At 56.3% G+C, this 18,194-nt stretch overlaps 2 protein-coding genes across 2 annotated transcripts in view; both read left to right on the forward strand.

Annotated features, from left to right (window-relative positions):
- Positions 1–18,194, forward strand: part of LOC125428777 (zinc finger protein OZF-like) — a 798,123-nt gene that overhangs the window by 378,036 nt on the left and 401,893 nt on the right. The window lies entirely within an intron of this gene.
- DAXX (death domain associated protein) lies at positions 1,674–16,939 on the forward strand. Its single transcript, XM_048489109.1, has 7 exons — positions 1,674–1,889; positions 7,247–8,033; positions 14,356–14,582; positions 15,023–15,179; positions 15,655–16,084; positions 16,295–16,463; positions 16,584–16,939. The coding sequence occupies exons 1-7, from the start codon at positions 1,689–1,691 to the stop codon at positions 16,641–16,643; spliced, it is 2,031 nt and encodes a 676-aa protein (XP_048345066.1). The 5' UTR covers positions 1,674–1,688; the 3' UTR covers positions 16,644–16,939.

Below are 18,194 nucleotides of genomic sequence, written 5' to 3' on the forward strand. Positions count from 1 at the left end.
GATTTTTAAAAATTATTATTTAATGGTTTTAGAAGAATACAAAAATACATCCAAGCAAATGCAATTCAGAACAGAGGATGAAACACAGTTATGAATGCTACTAAACCATTATAGGAGTATTGTGGGGCTTCTGGGCTATATGGCTGTGTTCCAGTAGCATTTTCTCCTGACATTTCGCCTGCATCTGTGGCTTGCATCTTCACACGGGTCTCTGAAGAAAACAAGGGGGGGGGCACCCTGACCGCAGGTGGAGCTCCCCCCTTCCCCCGCCGTCTCCGCCGCTTCAGCAGGCAACAGAGCAGGGGTCGAGGCTTGTGATGGAATAGCTTCCGGGCAGGGGGCACCAGCTCCGGAGCCCTGCCCTCTCCCCCTTGGGCTCCTGGGGGGGGGGGGGGGGGGGAGGCTCAGTAATCCCCGGGTTGGCCAAGTTGCTCTCCGACTGCTGGTGGACGGGGGCTGTGGCTGACTCCTGGGGAGGGGGGCAGTGGGCCAGAGGGAGAAATCAACACGCCATTGGCCAATTAAACGGAACCCCCGTTGACTTTGCAGGTCACACAGAGAAGGGGGGGGGGCGACAGACGGCTGTTCAGGAGCACCACAGCCCTGCAATGCTTCTGGTTGAGCAAAACCCGACAGCCAGTCTCGTCTTCAGCCGCCTCGCAGACTCCTGCCGCCCCCTCCCAAAAGGAGACCCCTCCCCCTGCAGCCTCCTCTCACTGGCGGTCTCCACAGGGCCGGTTGGTTGTGTTTGGGGGGCTGCCAGCGCCGTCTCGGTGGCCGGGGGATGTTTATTTGACACACACACACACACACACCCCCCCGCGCGCAATGCTGGACTAGAGCAGGGGGCTGCAGCCTGTGGCTGGCCAGATGCTCCTGGACTACAATTCCCCGCCCCCGCCGGCCTCTTGTTGGCCACAGGGGCCGCCCTGGGGAGGGGAGGGGAAGAACAGTGGATTCCCTAAACACGCTTTCCGGCCGCCGTAGTCTCGCCCGCGGTCGGCCATTTTGTGGACTGGAAGGCTGCTCGCGCATGCGCGCCTCCTTCGAGGAAGTCGCGGGCTTCGTCTCCATCGGAAGGCCGCCTGGGGGGGAGGGAAGCGGACTCGGAAGTCGGCAGAGAAAGGGGGGGGGGGCGGCCGGAAGGAAGAGGTGAGGAAAGGGGGCGGCGCCTCTTTCAAAACCGGCGTCACGTGAGAGGGCGGGAGGGGCGCGGTCTTCTCCGTGCAGGAAAATGGCGGCGAGCGGGAGAATGCCCGGGGGCTTCGTGACGTCAACAGCCGCGCTGGCCCACCCGCCGGAAAGGGAAGATGGCGGCTCCCGTGGGGCTTGGCAGACTTCCGGTCCTGCGCTCTGGGTGGCGGCGGCGGCGGCGGCGAGTGGAGTCCCGCTGGATAGGAACGGAAGGAAGGAGCGCGAGGCGGGGCCAACGGGCGTGAGGACGAGCGAAGGTGGGTGGGGCGGAGGGGGGGCTCTGGTGGGGGTGGGGGGCTTTTCCCCCCCTTCAGGGCTGCTGGGCGGGGGGGGGGGCGGGTGTGGCGCCTCTCCTTCTTCCTCCTCCTCCTCCTCCTCCTCCTCACCGCCCTCTTCCTCCCCCCGCCCCCGCAGGCGCCCGCCCCGTCGTGCCGGCGATGCCCCCCCTGCCGCCCGGCCGCTCGGGGCGTTGCTGAGCCCGTGGGAGGGGCGGCATGGCCTCGCCCGGTGGGAGCATCGTCGTCCTGGACGAAGAGGAGGAGGAGGGGGGGGACGCCGGGGGGTGCCCGCCCCTCCCTCTGCCGCCGCCGCCGCCGCGACAGGCCCCCGGGCGGACCCCCCACGCCGCCAACGCCGCCGCGCCGGGCAAGGACCCCGAGAGCCTGCGCGCCCAGAACCAGCGCCTCTTCCAGCAGGTGAGCGCGGCCTCTCTGGGGTGGGGGGGTGGGGAGAAGGCCGGGCACGGCGGGGGGCGGGGGGGGATGCTCAGTTCGCCCTGCGTGCTGGGGGGAGGGGCGCGCGGGCCCCCCTTGCCTGGTGCTGCAAAGCCCAGCCTCGGCCCCAGTGGGCCCCAGCTGAAGTTCTTCTTGCATGGGCGGGGGGGGGGAGTGGAGGCTACCTCGCAAGGCTGCTGTGAAGGGGAGGGTGCGCCACCGAAGAGTGGGCGAGATCCAACGTGGAAGCCGGGATCAGCCGCCGTGGTGCAGCCAGGTTTGGCCCTGCTTTGCTGGCCTGTCCTGAGGAGGCTGCGGGGTTTGTCTTCCCCCTGAAGCTGCTGCCGTTCCCCAAGGCCAGGCCGCGGAACCGGTGGCCGTGGTGCAGCTGCATGTTCCGAGGCCGGATGTGTCCCAGGGCTGTCTGCTGCAGAGTGGGAGAGGCCGGAGGCTTTTCGGTTGCCTTGTGTCGAGAAGACCCCCCTCCCTTAGGGTCTGGCCACTTTCACCCCGAGGAGGCAGTGCAACCGGAGGGTCCCAGCCTGCAAGGGAACTGGGGGTAGTTGCTGTGGGTTTTCCGGGCTCGTGAGAGCGGTGTGCTGGGGCGCTGTGTGACGCGCGTGCAGGCCAAGTGCGTAACACACCGTGCCCAGTGTTCTCTCTGTGATACACCCCTGAAGATGCCAGCCCCAGATGCAGGCGTAACGTTAGGAGCAAGACCTACCAGACCACGGCCCAGAAAGCCCACCACAGCCAGTGGAATCCGACCATGAGAGCCTTCGACAATGCACGGGGCAGGACTTGTTGAGGGGCTGCCAGTAAAGGTTTCTTCCTCCCTAACCGGGCAACCCCTACCCTTGATTGGGGTTCCAGCCTTGGAGGAACTGCATGGCTTGGGAGCACCTTCCACTTTGGGGGGAAAGCGCTGGGGGTGAGGGTGGGGTGGAATTTGGGCTGTTGCTTAGTGTGGGAACCTTAGATCCGGCAGAACCCTCCAGTGTGTACCTGTTCCTTCACTCTGAGGCAGTAAACTGATTTCAGTCAACCTGGGTCTGGTTTTGGGGAGGAGGTCGACAGCAGCAGCAACACCTGGAGAGGGGTGTGGACCTAGAGCAAGTCTTTAAATGAGAGGCCAAGGTATTTATAGCGCTTAACCTGTTCCATTTGGGTGCTTTTCATTGCCCATGTGAGCTTCTTAAAGCGCCTAGAGAAGACCAATACCTTGGTTTTTTCATAATTAATTGTCAGTCTGTTGGATTCGCAGTAATCCACACAGCGCTTCATTAAGCGTCTGAGGCCAACTCTGGATCGAGAGAGAAGGACAGCGTCATCTGCATAGAGCAGAATTGATACATGGGATGTACCCAGTTTTGGGGCATGACTGTTCATTGCTGAGAGAGCAGAGGGGAGGTCACTTAAGAAAAGGTTGAAGAAGAAGAAGAGTTTGGATTTATATCCCCCCTTTCTCTCCTGCAGGAGACTCAAAGGGGCTGACAATCTCCTTGCCCTTCCCCCCTCACAACAAACACCCTGTGAGGTAGGTGGGGCTGTGAGAGCTCCGAGAAGCTGTGACTAGCCCAAGGTCACCCAGCTGGCATGTGTGGGAGTGCACAAGCTAATCTGAATTCCCCAGATAAGCCTCCACAGCTCAGGCGGCAGAGCTGGGAATCAAACCCGGTTCCTCCAGATTAGATACACGAGCTCTTAACCTCCTACGCCACTGCTGCTCCTACGCCACTGATGCTCCTGAAGAGAGTGGGGGCCAGGACGCCGCCCTGTTTGACCCCTTTAGAGATTGAAATACTGTCTGTCGAAAGGCCTTCGTGGGAACACTTGATCCGGCAACTGGTATTTGTGTGCAGTTGCCTAATTAAGAACAAGAGTCTGGCATCAATGTTGAGGGCAGCCAGTTTTGTCCAGAGAAGTTCTCTTGGCACAGAGTCAAAGGCAGCCTTTAAATCAATAAAGGCAGTGTAGAGTTTGTTATCTGCATTGATTGAGTATTTACTGGCTAGGTGTAATAGCACCAAGGCGTGGTCCAGAGGAGATTTCCCCTTGCGAAAGCCTATTTGTTCAGCCCCCACTGCACCAGAGTGGGAAAGCCACAGCTGAAGTTTCTTCAGTAGCAATTTAGCATAAATCTTCCCTATCACTGAGAGGAGGCTGATGGGGCGGAAGTTAGCAGGCTCTGAGTGAGTTCCTTTTTTATGGATGGGAAACACAGTCGCAGACAGCCAAGTCTTGGGTAGGATACCTGGATAGGGGCCAGGATAGGGCCCCCCCAATCAGTATGAAATTTCAGAATCTCTGGAATTATAGAATCAGGGCCAGGGGCTTTCCTTCCTTTGAGGTCCTCTAACAGCTCAACTACTTCTTGAGATGAGACAGGAGGCCAACTTGGCAAATCTAAAGGGATAGGTGAAGGAGATCCATTGCTTAAAATATCATCATTAAAAAGTTTGCTAAAATAGTCAGGGGTAATAGAGGTAGGGGTAGGAGGCTTGCTTCGGTTAAAATTATTCAGGACAGCCCAGAGTAGCTTTGAATTGTTAGAAGTTACTGCAGAGTGGAGATGTTCCGATTGAGTGATGACATGTTCCATATGGTTCTTCCTAATTAGCTGGCGAAAGTTGTTTCTATAATTTATTAGTAGGACGAGGAGGTCCTGGTCTCCTGAAGCCCTGAAGTTCAGATATAAGCAGCAAATTTGACTATTGTGCTCCATGCACTCTCTATCAAACCAAGGTGTTCTCTTGACTGTTGCCGGGGGAGAAGGCTAAAGCGGCTTGTTGGTGGGGGAGGTCCTTGGGGGTCACTCTTCTGTCTTTTGAGCTCATGGAAATGTTTCACCCCCCGCCTCACCCCAAGTTCCTGGCAAAGGGGGCGTTAACTGTGTTTACCTGTGTTTAAATTGTGTAATGCGGTCAGACATGCAATGCGCTGATTTGTTCTAGGTAAACATATACGCTGCACAGTTTGTTGTATTGTGGCATTAACTATGTTGCCAGAGACTCACGGCCGAATCGGTTGGCTGTGGTAGGGTTGCCAGGCTCTGTGGCTGTGGTCTGTTAGTTTTTGCTCCTAATGCTTCGCCCACCTCCGTTGCTGCCATGTGTGTAACGGCATGGTGTGCTTCCCCCTGTAATACTGGAGCAAAAACTACCAGACCGCGGCCACACAACCTGGAAAACAGACAACAGCCGAGAGCTTCAGCTCTTGACAGTGGATACCCTGAAAAACTGGTTGGTCTGTGAGGCGCTGCTGCATCTGGGCGCACTGCGGGTCAGCACCACTAGAACCCTCTAGAGCTGCCCCCTTTTCCATGGGTGTCTTGGGGTGACCCTGCGAGCTGCTGCTGCTGCCCTTTGGCATTTAGGGACATGAGGGAATTGCCTGTTGCATGTGTACCTGGATGTTTAGGGCTGGAAAATACCTTATCCCCCCCCCCCCCCCCCCCCCAACCCAGCAGAGCTGGCAGGCCTTCTTTTCAGGTGGAGAGGGTGGGGGCCCTGGCCCAGCAAAGCCCAGTTTGAACAGAGGCTGGTGGTGCTTGGAGGGGGGGAGACCTGACCCCCTCTCTGCCCCCTTGGCAGGAGGGGAGGAGGCTGGCCGTCAAATGTTTCTAAGCGCACTTTTGGGATCTATTGCACATGTTGACAAAGTTCCTCACCAGAGGGGACGGGGGGGGGGGGGCGTTCTTAGGGGAAGCAGAGTGTAAAGATGCCGGCTGAGTTCTCCCTCCTTACAGCCGTCCGGCCTTGACAGAATTCCCTCGGCCGGGCGAGGAGCCAGAACCCTCTGTAGTAACCTTGCTAGCGGCCTTATCATAGATGTTTGAAAGTAGCATTCCTTTCCCATGAGAAGGGACCTGGGTGGTAAGGGGGGAGAAAGGCCCAAAACGTTTATAACTTGTAGTTTAGGCGGGAGCGGGCAGTCTTGCCATCCCGTGTATGTGTGCTTTCTGAAGTATCTGAATAAACGGACTTTGATTCAATGCCTGTTATTTCTGCTTCTTTCGGAATTCCTTACACTATTGAGAAAACTCAGCAATGAAGGAATAAGAGGGGAAATCCTCCTATGGATTAAAAACTGGTTGAGGAACAGGAAACAAAGAGTGGGTGTAAATGGGACGTTCTCACAATGGAGAGATGTATGGAGTGGTGTCCCCCAAGGATCCGTTTTGGGACCAGTGCTCTTTAACCTATTCATAAATGACCTGGAAGTAGGGGTGGGTAGCGTGGTGGCCAAGTTTGCAGATGATACCAAATTATGTAGGGTGGTGAGAACCACAAAGGATTGCGAAGAGCTCCAAGCGGACCTTGATAAATTAGGTGAGTGGGCTAAGAAATGGCAAATGCAGTTCAATGTAAAGTGATGCACATGGGGGCAAAAAATCCAAACTTCACATACACGCTACTTTGGGCGTCTTAGTTGATAGTTCCATGGGAATGTCAACTCAATGCATGGCAGCTGTGAAAAAGGCAAACTCTAGGCTGGGGATAATTAGGAAAGGAATTGAGAATAAAACTGCAAAGATTGTCATGCCCTTATATAAAGCAGTAGTGTGACCTCACTTGGAGTACTGTGTTCAGTTCTGGTCGCCGCATCTCAAAAAGGATATTGAGGAGATAGAAAAAGTGCAGAGAAAGGCAACAAGGATGATTGAGGGACTGGTGCACCTTCCTTATGAGGAGAGGCTGCAGCGTTTGGGACTCTTTAGTTTGGAGAGGACTGAAGGGGGATATGATTGAAGTCTATAAAATGATGCATGGGGTAGAAAATGTTGACAGAGTGACATATTTCTCTCTTTCTCACAATACTAGAACCAGGGAGCATCCATTGACAATGGTGGGGGGAAGAATTAGGACTAATAAAAGGAAACATTTTTTCACGCAACATGTGATTGGTGTTTGGAATGTGCTGCCACCGGAGGTGGTGATGGCCACTAACCTGGATAGCTTTAAAAGGGGCTTGGATAGATTTATGGAGGAGAAGTCAATTTATGGCTACCAATCTTGATCTTCCTTGATCTGAGATTGCAAATGCCTGAGCAGACCAGGTGCTCGGGAGCAGCAGCAGCAGAAGGCCATTGCTTTCACCTCCTGCCTGTGAGCTCCCAAAGGCACCTGGTGGACCACTGAGGGTAGCAGAGAGCTGGATTAGATGGACTCTGGTCTGATCCAGCTGGCTTGTTCTTATGTTCTGCGTTTGCCTGTCTATTCGCATGGCCGCGTCTGTTTGTTTCGCTGGGTGTCGGTGCCCTCCAGCCCGGTGTGTCTCCTTTGTTCCCCCACCCCCTCTCCCCCCGCATGTTCTGAGCTGCTGCCTCTCCCCTGCAGTTCGTTGACTTCTGCTCCCAGTACACCACGGAGCACCCGGAGGTGATGCCCTACCTGGCCAGCCGGCACCAGAAGACCAGCCCCCAGTTCCTGGCCTCAGTGGAGTTCTGCAACGTGCTGGGGCGCTGCCTGACGCGCGTGCAGGCCAAGCGCAGCAAGATCTACGTGTACATCAACGAGCTCTGCACGGTCTTCAAGGCCCATTCCCAGAAGAGGAAGCTGGTGGTGACTTCTTCCACTGCCGCTGAGGCCTCTGCTGCGCCCGCGGAGCCCCCAGCCGAGCCCCCCAAGCCCCGGGGGAGCTCCAAGCGGCAGATCCGGTACCTGGAAAACTTGTTGCAGGTCTACGCCGTAGAGATCCGGCGGCTGCAAGAGCAGGAGCTGGACTTGGAGGACCTGGACCGCGAGGACTCGGCCTACCTGCAGGAGAACCGCTTGAAGCGGCGCATGATGCGCATCTTTGAGCGCCTGTGCGAGCTCAAGGACTGCAACAGCCTGACAGGGCGTGTCATCGAGCAGCGCATCCCCTACCGAGGGACTCGCTACCCGGAGGTCAACCGCCGCATCGAGCGCCTCATCAACCACCCCGAGGCCTTCCCGGACTACAGCGACATCCTGAAGGTGGTCCAGAAAGCCAGCAGCCGCCACAGCCTGGGCCTGCCCAAGCGCCAGATGGAGAGCATGGCGGCCGACGCCTTCCGGGAGGTGGGCAATCGCCTGCAGGAGCGGCGGCACCTGGATCTGGTCTACAACTTTGGCAGCCACCTCACGGACCAGTACCGGCCAGGTGAGAGGAAGGCAGGGGGGCTGTCAGGAGTCAGGCCTTCATCCCATTTGATGGCAGGCTCTGCATTCCATCAGTCAGAAGCTGTATTGGAGTGGACGCTTTCAACCTGGCTTTGCAGAAGCCAGGTCTGACCTGTTACTAGGGGCAGGATGTGGGGGGTTGCACGGGGAAAGTGGAAGAAAGTGAAAGTCTCCTCCCAAGGTCAGGCGGGAGATAGGAAGCCATCTGGCGGAGGAGGCCAGAGATGCCTGTGCCGTCTGCAGACAGGAGGCAGGAAAGGAGCAGGAGAGGGGCCCCTTTCGGGGTGATCCAGAGGCCCAGCGTGAAGCACCCACGGGCACCCTGACGTCGGGGCTGCAGTAGTTACCACTGATGTAAACGGCAGCTGCCCCAGGCACTGTGGGGGCCCGTGAGACATGGGGCAGAGCTGGAACTTTGCTGTCAGTCTAATTTCCTTTACCACAAGATTGACTCCATTTGACAGGTGTAAAAAGTAATCATAAAGGCCGTTGTGTGTCCCACAAACACTGACGTCTAGAGGAGGGAACTAAATCCTAGAGCAGTGGTGGCGAACCTATGGCACTCCAGATTGGCCATGCTGACGGGCTGATGGGAATTGTAGTCCATGAACATCTGGAGTGCCATAGGTTCGCCACCACAGTCCTAGAGTGTAAAGACTGATGGAGTGGAAACTTAGATGCTCTCGCCCTAATGCTGTGACGTTGAGCAGCCACCCCTTTGGAAAGTTGCCCCAAAGTCCAAAACTATCACACGTCATCCACAAAGGGGGAACTTTGCTAAAAGGAGGGAGAGACTAATCAGAAAAGCTGAAAGGACGAGTTGGAGAGTGACTGTTGAATTCCACAGTGACTGAGGACCAGAGATTGATTTTGTATTAGCGCCATTTCTCTCTGGGTCTCAAGGCAGATCAAAGCGCCAGCAGAAAAGAACCCCATCCCACCAAAAGGAATTAAGCAACAAAAAGGTGTTGTGTAGCAGAAATACACCTGCATTTAGTCGAAGTAAAATGATCACATCACAGTAGATGGTCCATGATAGCCTGCCTTACATGTGTATAAAATCACAAGGAGATCCTCAAATACCTCTATCAAAAGGGTTTCTAAGTCAAGGGCAATAAGACCTGAACTTATTGCTCCTGACTTTACGAAACCTTTTTGACTGAGGTATTCTAGGCTGCTGCCATAACAAAAAAATTTTCATGGTTGGCGTGTACTGTATTATACCTTGTGAGTGGTCACTGAGTACATGTGGAAGACCTGGGGGCCCAGGGTATAGAACTGTCTAATTGCTGGTCTTTGTCATTTAAATGATTCATTTGTCCTTGTAGCTGGGTGGCAAGATGATCACTTTTGACCTCCGAGGGAAGGCCAGTGGGCCAAAGCGGTGTCTGGTTTTAGGTCATGAAGTGTGACGTACCTTGTTTCCCCGAAAATTAGACAGGGTCTTATATCAATTATTGCTCCAAAAGATGTTTTAGGGCTTATTTTTAGGGGATGTCTTATTTTTTCCCATGATTTTGTGCCCCACACGGGACTAGATCAGCTGCGTTGGGGAATCTGTAACTAGGGTTTATTTTTGGAGCAGTGCTTATATTTCAAGCATCCTCCAAAAATCCCCCAGAATCATGCTAGGGCTTATTTTTGGGTTTGGTCTTATTTTTGGGGAAACTGGGTAGGACCTCCAAGTGTTCAGCCATTGTGACCTTATTCCCATCAGGCAGGCTATCGTGGGCCACCTGCAATGACGTGATGATTTTCATTTGAATAAATGCAGGCGTATCTTTGCTATGCAGCAGCTTTTAATTCAGTGGCCCTTCTTTGGGTTTGGGTTGTAGAACCAGCCTGAAATAGCAGAAGGAAAACATAAGCATTGACATGACACCTTGAATGGTGCAAGATGGCAGAACAGGATCCAGCCGTGCCCAGTAGTGTAGGCCACAGTTCCTCATAATTTGCCCAAGTGACTTTGCAGATGGCTTTGTGCCGGGGGCTGATCGCTTTGTTGCCTGCCCAGTTCCTCCCATAGGAAAGCTCCTGAATAGCTAAGCCGTCACCGTCTAGATCGGAGCCTCTGCTTTGTGGAAGTAATCGCAGCTAGTGGCCCCTTCCTCAGTTTTAGGAGTCAGCAGGTGTCGTGTTACCTTAAATAACGGGCGGTTGTTGACTGCCCGGTACAATGATAGCCGAGAAGTCATATCCCGTAGCTGCCAGTGGCTGGTCTCATCTCAGGGGCGGGAGAGGGCATGTTTGGAGTCCTGAAATCTCCAAGAGAGTCCTTGAATCCAGTGGATTTAGTGAGTCTTTCTGGGCAGATCGTTTCAACTGGTCCTCCTTTTCTGTGGGGTTTTGGAGCCAGGGCTCGATTTGGAGAGGACACCAAATGGGGAGGAGGAGCAGACACACCAGAAAATAAAATTCAACAAGGTCTGAATGGAGCAATTCAACAAGGATAAGTGCCAAGTTGCACACCTGGGCAACAAAATTGAGGATCAGGCGGACTGGACGGGGGTGCACTTCTGGGTGGAAGTGTGTGTGAAGAAAATCTTGGAATACAATTAGTTACTAATTGTAACTATACGGATTGTTGATCATAAATGTACCATTCAAAACTTAATAAAAATTTAATTATGAAGAAGATTTTCTAGTTCTAAAAAAAAAAAAGAAAATCTTGGAATATGGGTGAACTGTGAGTTCAATATGAGCATCCAGTGTGGTGCAGTGGCAGAAAAGGCTAATGCAGTTTTAAGATTATCAGCATGGGCATAATGTCCCAATTGCAAGGTGTGATAGTCTCACTGGCCAGGCCTCTCCTGGAGTATTGATTGTGTGCAGTTCTGGAGGCCTCACTTCACAAAGGACCTGGGCAGGATGGAGCGAATGCAGAGGAGAGCGAGGAGGAGGAGGATCCGGGAGACCCAGCCTGGGGGCGGTGTGACAGACTTTCCAGGCACTCTCAGCCTGGAGAAGAGGAGGTTGCGAGTGGGTGGGGGCATGGTTGCTCTCTTGGAGTATCTGAAGGGCTCTGCCACCTAGAGGAGGGCAGGGGGCTGTTGGGAACAGAGGAGTTGCAACAAGGGGTTTAAATAACAGGCAGAAACATGTCCGTCTTACCCCATATGTCCCAAATAGGCTGCTGCATTCTGCAACGGCGGCGTTGCTGAAAGTCCCCGGCCCTTCAATGATGCGGCTGGCCTCTACCCGGGCCAAGGCCTTTGCAGCCTAGGCCCCTGCCTGGTGGAGCGCTCTTCCTCCAGCTGTCCGGGCCCTGAGGGACCTTGGAGAGTTCTGCAGGGCCTGTAAGACTGAGCTGTTCCACCGGGCTTTTGGGGAGGCTGGCCACGGACTGGCTGCGCCCTGGTGAGGCCCTGCCGTGGTTTTGTCATCCCTGGCAGTGCCCCCCCCCCCCCCGCTGGTTTCATCCATGGGAGCTGCCAGCCCCTCCCAGCCTAAAGGCCGGCCTTCAGACCGGGTGCCACCAATGTGGGTAGTCTGTTATCATTGGGATTGATGCTGCATATTGAACTTTAAATGTTTTTCGATGTTTTTAAGTAATTTATTGGTTTTTGTTGTATCGTGAACCGCCTGGAGCCCTTTGGGGTTGAGGCAGTCTACAAAATCTAATTAATTAATTCATACATAATGGCTGGAAAGTAGGAAGAAAATGTTCTACAGTGAGAGTAGGTCAGTGACCTCTCACAGTGAGAGCTGGGGGTGAGCTCCCCCCACCCCACCCCCCGCCACACTGGCAGTCCTCAAACAGGGCCTGGACAATGAACAGCTAACCCTAACCTTGAAGACGATCCAGAACTCCACTGGGAGCCAGTGCAGACGGCATAGCACAGGGGTGATATGGTCTGAATAATCACCACCTGTCAAAAGCTGTGCCGCTGCATTCTGGACCAGCTTCAACTTCCGGATCAATCGCAAGGGAAGGCCCGCGTAAAGCGAGTTACAGTAATCCAACCTCGAGGTGACCGTCGCATGGATCACAGTGGCCAGGTCGGGCCGGGAGAGATAGGGAGCCAACCGCCGCGCCTGGCGAAGATGAAAAAACGCAACCTGGGTTACATGGGTCACCTGGCTCTCCATTGACAAGGCAGAGTCCAGGCGGACCCCCAGGCTGCGGGCCAGGGATGTCGGGGCCAGAGCGACCCCTTCCAAAATAGGCGGCTGAAGTTCCCTCGGTCTCTCCCCCCGGCCCAGCCAGAGGACCTCCGTCTTTGTTGGATTAAGTTTTAAGTTTTATGGCCCCGTCCACCCCATTGGTCTATCATCATATGATCTGGTGCTGCGTACTGTTTGCGCACAGTTGGAGAATATGGGGCCCTTTGCATCATCCGTGCCTGGCGAGGGGTGGGTGGGCAGGGAGCCTAGACAGGTAACCAGCTTCCTGACCACCTACTGGACTTTGATGCCTCCCACTCCCATATTGTCCAGTTCGAACTGCATTGCAATATTGCGTTCTTTGGGCATCCTGCTATGGGTGAAGACTGCCCCCCTTCCCCAGCCCCAGTCAGTAATGAGCCACTCAGACGCCCGGTCGCCATCCTGACCAATGACTGCAGACCAGGGGTCTGGTCTCAATGGCAGCGTTGTCGGGTGAGGCGTCTGAAGTGGCGAGCCTTGGGCTGCTGCTGCTGCTGCTGCTGCTGCTGCCTGGCAGGAGTGTCCTTTCCCCATCAGCCACACGGGCGCCGGTTCCCTGGGAGTCTGCAGGAGGTCCTGAGTGGTGGTGACTGGTGATCCGGGGGCTTTCCAGGGGAGCCCTTCCTGCGGGGGAGTTTCCTGTCAAGGAGAGAGAAGCAGCCTTTCCCCCTTCTTACAGAAGCAACGGTGGGTCAGATTTCAGCCTCCTCTGGGAGAGAGGTTTCTGGAAGAGAGATGAGGCTTTCCTCTGTCTAGCTGGAAGGATGCTTCCCTACCTAGAAAAGTTACATGTCTCCCAAAAAATGTCAAGCCACAGAAGGAGGATTCCCCCCCCCCCCCCCCCCACGCTTGAAGTTAACAAAAAACACATCTTGAGGAAAATTGGAATATGTGCAACACTTTCCTTTCAGACATAAGCTCCCTTTGCTGTTCATTTATGATGAAGGGCCTGCAGCTGCACTTCTGATATTTATGGAATTGAAAGGTGCAGGTGCCCAGCCCTCTACAAGCCAAGCTGCTAGTTCACCCCGTACCTGAGAGAGGTGCGCCCGGCTGCTCCCTGCAGGCCTATCTTGACTTGGTGTGATTTTGGGGTAGAGAAAAATGCAACCTGGAATCGGAAAGCAGACCTTGGCCCTCAGGACAAGTGGGGGCACAGATGCTGCGTCACACGGAGGCTGCCGCCCCAAGCAGAGTTGCGCCTTAACCAGTCCTGAGGGGATTCCTTCTGGAGAGCGAGACCTGTAGTGACCGCAGCGTCCCCACGCCCTCGCAGTTAGTGATGCCGCTGGGATGTTATATCCCCAGATTTCTGGATCCTCCTTTTCCATTTTTAAAAATTCTCCAGCCGCATGTGCCGGGCTCCTCGTGCCTCGCAGCATTTCATGGTCCTGCGGGATTCCCAAAGATGATCGAGGCCCTGAGAGCCGATCAGCTGCGGGGCCCGAGGGTGCCGTTTGTCCGGCCAGAAAGAACTGCTCTAAGCAATAGCCAAGTCTCCCTTCGTCGTTCACATGTCCTTTGCTCAACTGCACACCCCATTTCCCCTTTGGGAAGGAGGCCAGGGGAAAGCACACCTGGAGCCGTTCCTCTTCCCTTGTCATGTCCTACCATCCGCAGCACCCCTGCCGGTTTCCTCCGGAGGAGGAGGAGGAGGAGGAGGTTGGGCATCCGACAGGGTCTGTTCTGCCCGTCCAGTGCAATGCTCGGCCGGTTGCCTCGTGACTTCCAGGGGTGAATGGCAGGTGCTGGTCCTTGTGAGACGAGAGAGAGTTGCCCTTTCCGTAATCAGGCCGTGTGCGTGTGTGTGTTGTGTGCGGTTGGGAGTCGTAGAGTCATAAGAGTTGGAAGAGACCCCGGGGGCCATCCAGTCCAACCCCCCCTCCCCCCGCCATGCAGGAACACACCATCAAAGCACTCCCGGCAGGTGGCCACCCAGCCTCTGCTTGAAAACCTGCAAAGGAGGAGCTTCCTCCACCCCCCCTCCGAGGCGGCACATTCCCCTGTTGAGCAGCAGCCCTGGCGGTCCGGGAGGTCTTTGTCCTCTGAGCAGCAGAGAGGAAGATGAGGGGGAGGGGCTTGTGCGCCTGGGCCTGCATGCCTCGCTCCTTCCAGGATCAGGGCCTTGGCAGCTGCCTTCTTTTTCCTCCCTGCAGCCTCGGACCCTGCGTTGGTGGACGGGGAGCTGGCCCGGCGGCTGCGGCACAACCGGGAGGCGGGCCTCCAGCGTCTGGAGCAGGTGGTCTCCCACTACACGCAGCTGCAAGACCAGGGCGAGGAGGAGGAATGGCGCCGGAAGCGGGGGCTGCCCCCCAGCAGTGCTGCTGCCCGCCAGGACGGGGGGCCAGCCTCGCCCAGTTCTTCAGCAGCTGCCAGCAAAGAGGTACAGCTGGGGGGGAGGCCCCCCCAAGCCAAACATTGAGCCATAAGAGAGGGCATCGGGGCTTCCACAAGGGGAGGGGTTTGGGGGGCCCTCCAACACCTGGGTAGGGGCTATTTGCCCTGCTTGGAAGATGGAAGTGCAGCCTATGGCTCCCCTTCTTCTGCGTGGGGGTGGGTGCATGGGTCTGCTTTCAACAGAACAGGCCCTGAAAAGGGGGGGTCTGTTTCTCCCTCCCCCCCAAGCCCTCTTCCTGTCTCAGAGAAAAGCTGCAGTGGTGCTTCTGTGGTCAGAGCAAACATGGGGTCAGGGTGGTGCTTCAGTGGAACCCCCCGCAGATGTCCGCAGGGGACAGGGTGGGGTGGGGAGAGCTGCAGGCTGAAGAAGCGGGTGAATTACCTGAGCAACCCCCTTCCCCCCTCCCAATTCTTCCTCCCCCCCAGGGCAGCCTTGGCCCCAGAGCGGCCGGAAAGGGGGCTTTGCAGGCCGATGATGAAGAGGAGGAGGAGGAGGAAGACGAGGAGTCCTCCGAGTCAGACCTCGAGGCTGAATTGGAGAAGAGTCTGGAGGGCAGCGAGGAGGAGGAGGCCCCGGCCCCAGGTGGGTTGTGGGGGCGGCAGGTCAGTCCCAGACACCTCTATCCACCCCCCCCCCCCCCCCCGGGTCAGTTCTCTGGCCGAAGAAGGAGCCCAGCGCTGCCTTGACCCTCCACAAAGCCAGCGTGGAGCGCCCGGGAAGGGCCCGGCCCGAGAGGTCAGTGCCGGGTGGGCCCTGCTGTGTGGCCCCCTCTGGGCCCCTCCGGCTCGGCTGGCTTCTCCGCTCCCTGCCCGGCTTCCGTCTGCTCTTTCCTTTTTCTGCGGGCTCCATTCAATGCTGAAAGGTGTGAAATCCAACCCCGAGGGAGGGGGGCACCTGCCGGCCTCTGGGCTTGCTCCTGCCGACCCCCCCTTCCAATCAGTTGAAATGGGGGGGGGCAAAGGCTTGGGTCGCTGAAGGATCAATCCTCCGGCAGCCGGGGCTGGAGGGAGGTGCTGAAGGCCTCCCTTGATTCCTCCCTCCCTCCCTCCCCCCCCAGATGAGGAGGACCCCCCTGTGCTGGAAGTGGAGGCTGACCAGCGCCTGGACCCGGAGGCCCCGGAGGTGATTCTGTACTCCTCGACTGAAGAGGAGGAGGAGGAAGAGGAGGAGGAGGAGGAGGAAGAAGCCGCAGGAGCAGAGAGAGAGGAGGAAGCCCAGCAGGGAGGGGAGTCCCCTGCCCCGCTCTTTGTGGCAGAGCCCAAGGAAGTGCTGGCCCTGCAAGGAAGCGAGACGCCCCCGCCCTCGCCCCCACCCTGGACCCAGGAGGGCAGCCTGCCCCTTTCCCCGCCTGTACGGAAGGGGCTGCCCCCCATCAAGCGCAGCAGGGCCCTGCAAAACGGGGGCCTCTGCCCCCCAGCAGTCCTGACCTCCCTCCCAGAAGAGCCCCCATGCAAGAGGGGCCGGCAGGAGCAGCCCCTCTCCAAGAGGTGAGGCCCAGAGACCACCTTTACCTTCACAGCGGCATGGGGCAGGCTGCTCTCCGCATACCCCTTCAGAGGGGGCTGCTCAGAGCGGCTGGGTCGGGCCTCGGGCTGGCTGGCCCCAGAGGTGGGATTCCTGGGCAAGGCCCTCACCCTCCAGGACGTGGGGGCCGGTGCTAAGACAGGTGCTCTCCCTCCCCCCCACCCCCTTTCCAGCAGCTGCATCGAGGTGCCCAGCGCAGGGTCTTCCGAAGACGAGGGTGACGGCTGCTGCAGCCCCCCTGCCCCACACAGCCCACCCCCCGTGGCAGACTCCACCTGGGCTGACTCCCCGGGGCTGGCCATGGTCACTAGTTCCCAGGAGAGCCCGGCTCTTATTTGCAAGGTGAGACGCTTGGGCTGGCAGGGAGGGAGGGAGGGGGCACTCACAGCTGGGAGGTGCTGCCGGGGCTCTCAGTCTCCAAGGCCCCCCCTTCTCCTCCTCCCTTCTGTTGTCTCCCCCCAGGCCAGTGTGGCAACGCAGTGTGACCCCGAGGAGATCATCATCCTCTCGGACTCGGAGTGACCCCTGCCTGCCTGCCTGCCTGCCAGCGTGCCACAGCAGACCCTCGAGGGAGGGGAGGGGGAGGCTCCAGGGGGGCCTGTGGCCAGCACCTGCTGGACCCTGAGGCAGAATGGCGTCCTGGGAGGTGGGGGTCGTGCCTTTGGACTTGGGGGAGCTTGTGGGTGCATGAGCTGTCGTGGGGAAGGGCGGTGGTGGGGGTGGGGGGTGGCTGGGCTGGGCATTCAGGCCCTCTGGTTGTGGGAGTTTGTTTTACAAAAATGGGGGGATGGGGAAAAATAAATATTTTTCTGTATTTATTGAGCGTCTCTTTTGTCGTGTCTGTTTTGTCAGTGGGGGTGGGGCATTGTCTTTGATTCAGCTGACTAAGCCCAAGACCGTCTGCCCATGCTCAGAGGTGCCCTGCCCATGGGGCTTTATTGCTCCTGACTTAAATGAACCCTTTTGACTGAGGCATTCTAGGATGATGCCATGGCAGAATTTTGCATGTATGGTGCAGCAGCTCCCACTCCCTGAAAAGAGACAGGGGCCCAGCAAGGGGGGGGGGCATGTTGCTGGGGTGGTGGATGTTGGGTAGCTGTTGATAGCCCAGGCACTCCCCCAACGCACTTGCACACACATCGGCCTTTTCAATCAAAAATCCTGACAGGAAACTAATATATAAGCTGCCACCAAAGTTCTGAGGTAAAAGTGGGACTTAGGGAGGCTTTGGAAAGATAAAACAAAACTTGATTTTATTTTACAAGCTTTTCTTCTCAGGTTGTTGTTTCAGAGAAGGTTCTAAAGCGTTTCTGGTTTCTTTAGGCAGATATTTCTGAGAGGTTGCAGAGCAAATGCAGGTTCACTTATTGTTTGTTTATTTATTGTTTAGTTTTCTACACTGCCCTATCCCTGAGGGGCTCTGAGCGGTGTACAACATAGAATCTACCACAATAAAACTAAACAAAGGGAGCACAAGTAACTACATATAAGTAAGGCGTCCAACGAGACCCATATTAAAAAAACCCTCCCCAAGATGGGGAAACGGCGGATCCCCTTAATATAAAAGGATCCTGATATAAAAGGAGCAAGAACATGAGGGGGCACCTCACTCAGCGACTGGACACTCCAAAGGCCTGGTGGAACAACTCAGTCTTACAGGCCCTGTGGAATTCCCCAAGTTCCCGCAGGGCCCGAACAGCTAGAGGGAGAGTGTCCCATCAGGCTGGGGCCAGAGCCGTAAAGGCCCTGGCCTGTGGAGGCCAGCCACATCATTGAGGGGCTGGGGACCACCAGCCAGTAGGGACATATGGGGTGATGCGGTCCCGAAGGTACAAGGGTCCCAGGCCGTGTATGGCCTTAAAGGTCAGCACCCACACCTTGAAGATGATGGCTGTTTCAGATACAAGATATAGCTTCACTTAAATATGGTGGTTTCAGTTTCCAGATCATTTCACACATAGTTTCACAAATGCATGGGTGTCTCTATTTAGGGTAAACCTTTTCAACCTGGCTCTAAATACTCACATAAGAACAAGCCAGCTGGATCAGACCAGAGTCCATCTAGTCCAGCTC

Source organism: Sphaerodactylus townsendi, linkage group LG03 (genome assembly GCF_021028975.2).
Source record: "Sphaerodactylus townsendi isolate TG3544 linkage group LG03, MPM_Stown_v2.3, whole genome shotgun sequence".
Classification (NCBI taxonomy): Eukaryota; Metazoa; Chordata; class Lepidosauria; order Squamata; family Sphaerodactylidae; genus Sphaerodactylus; species Sphaerodactylus townsendi.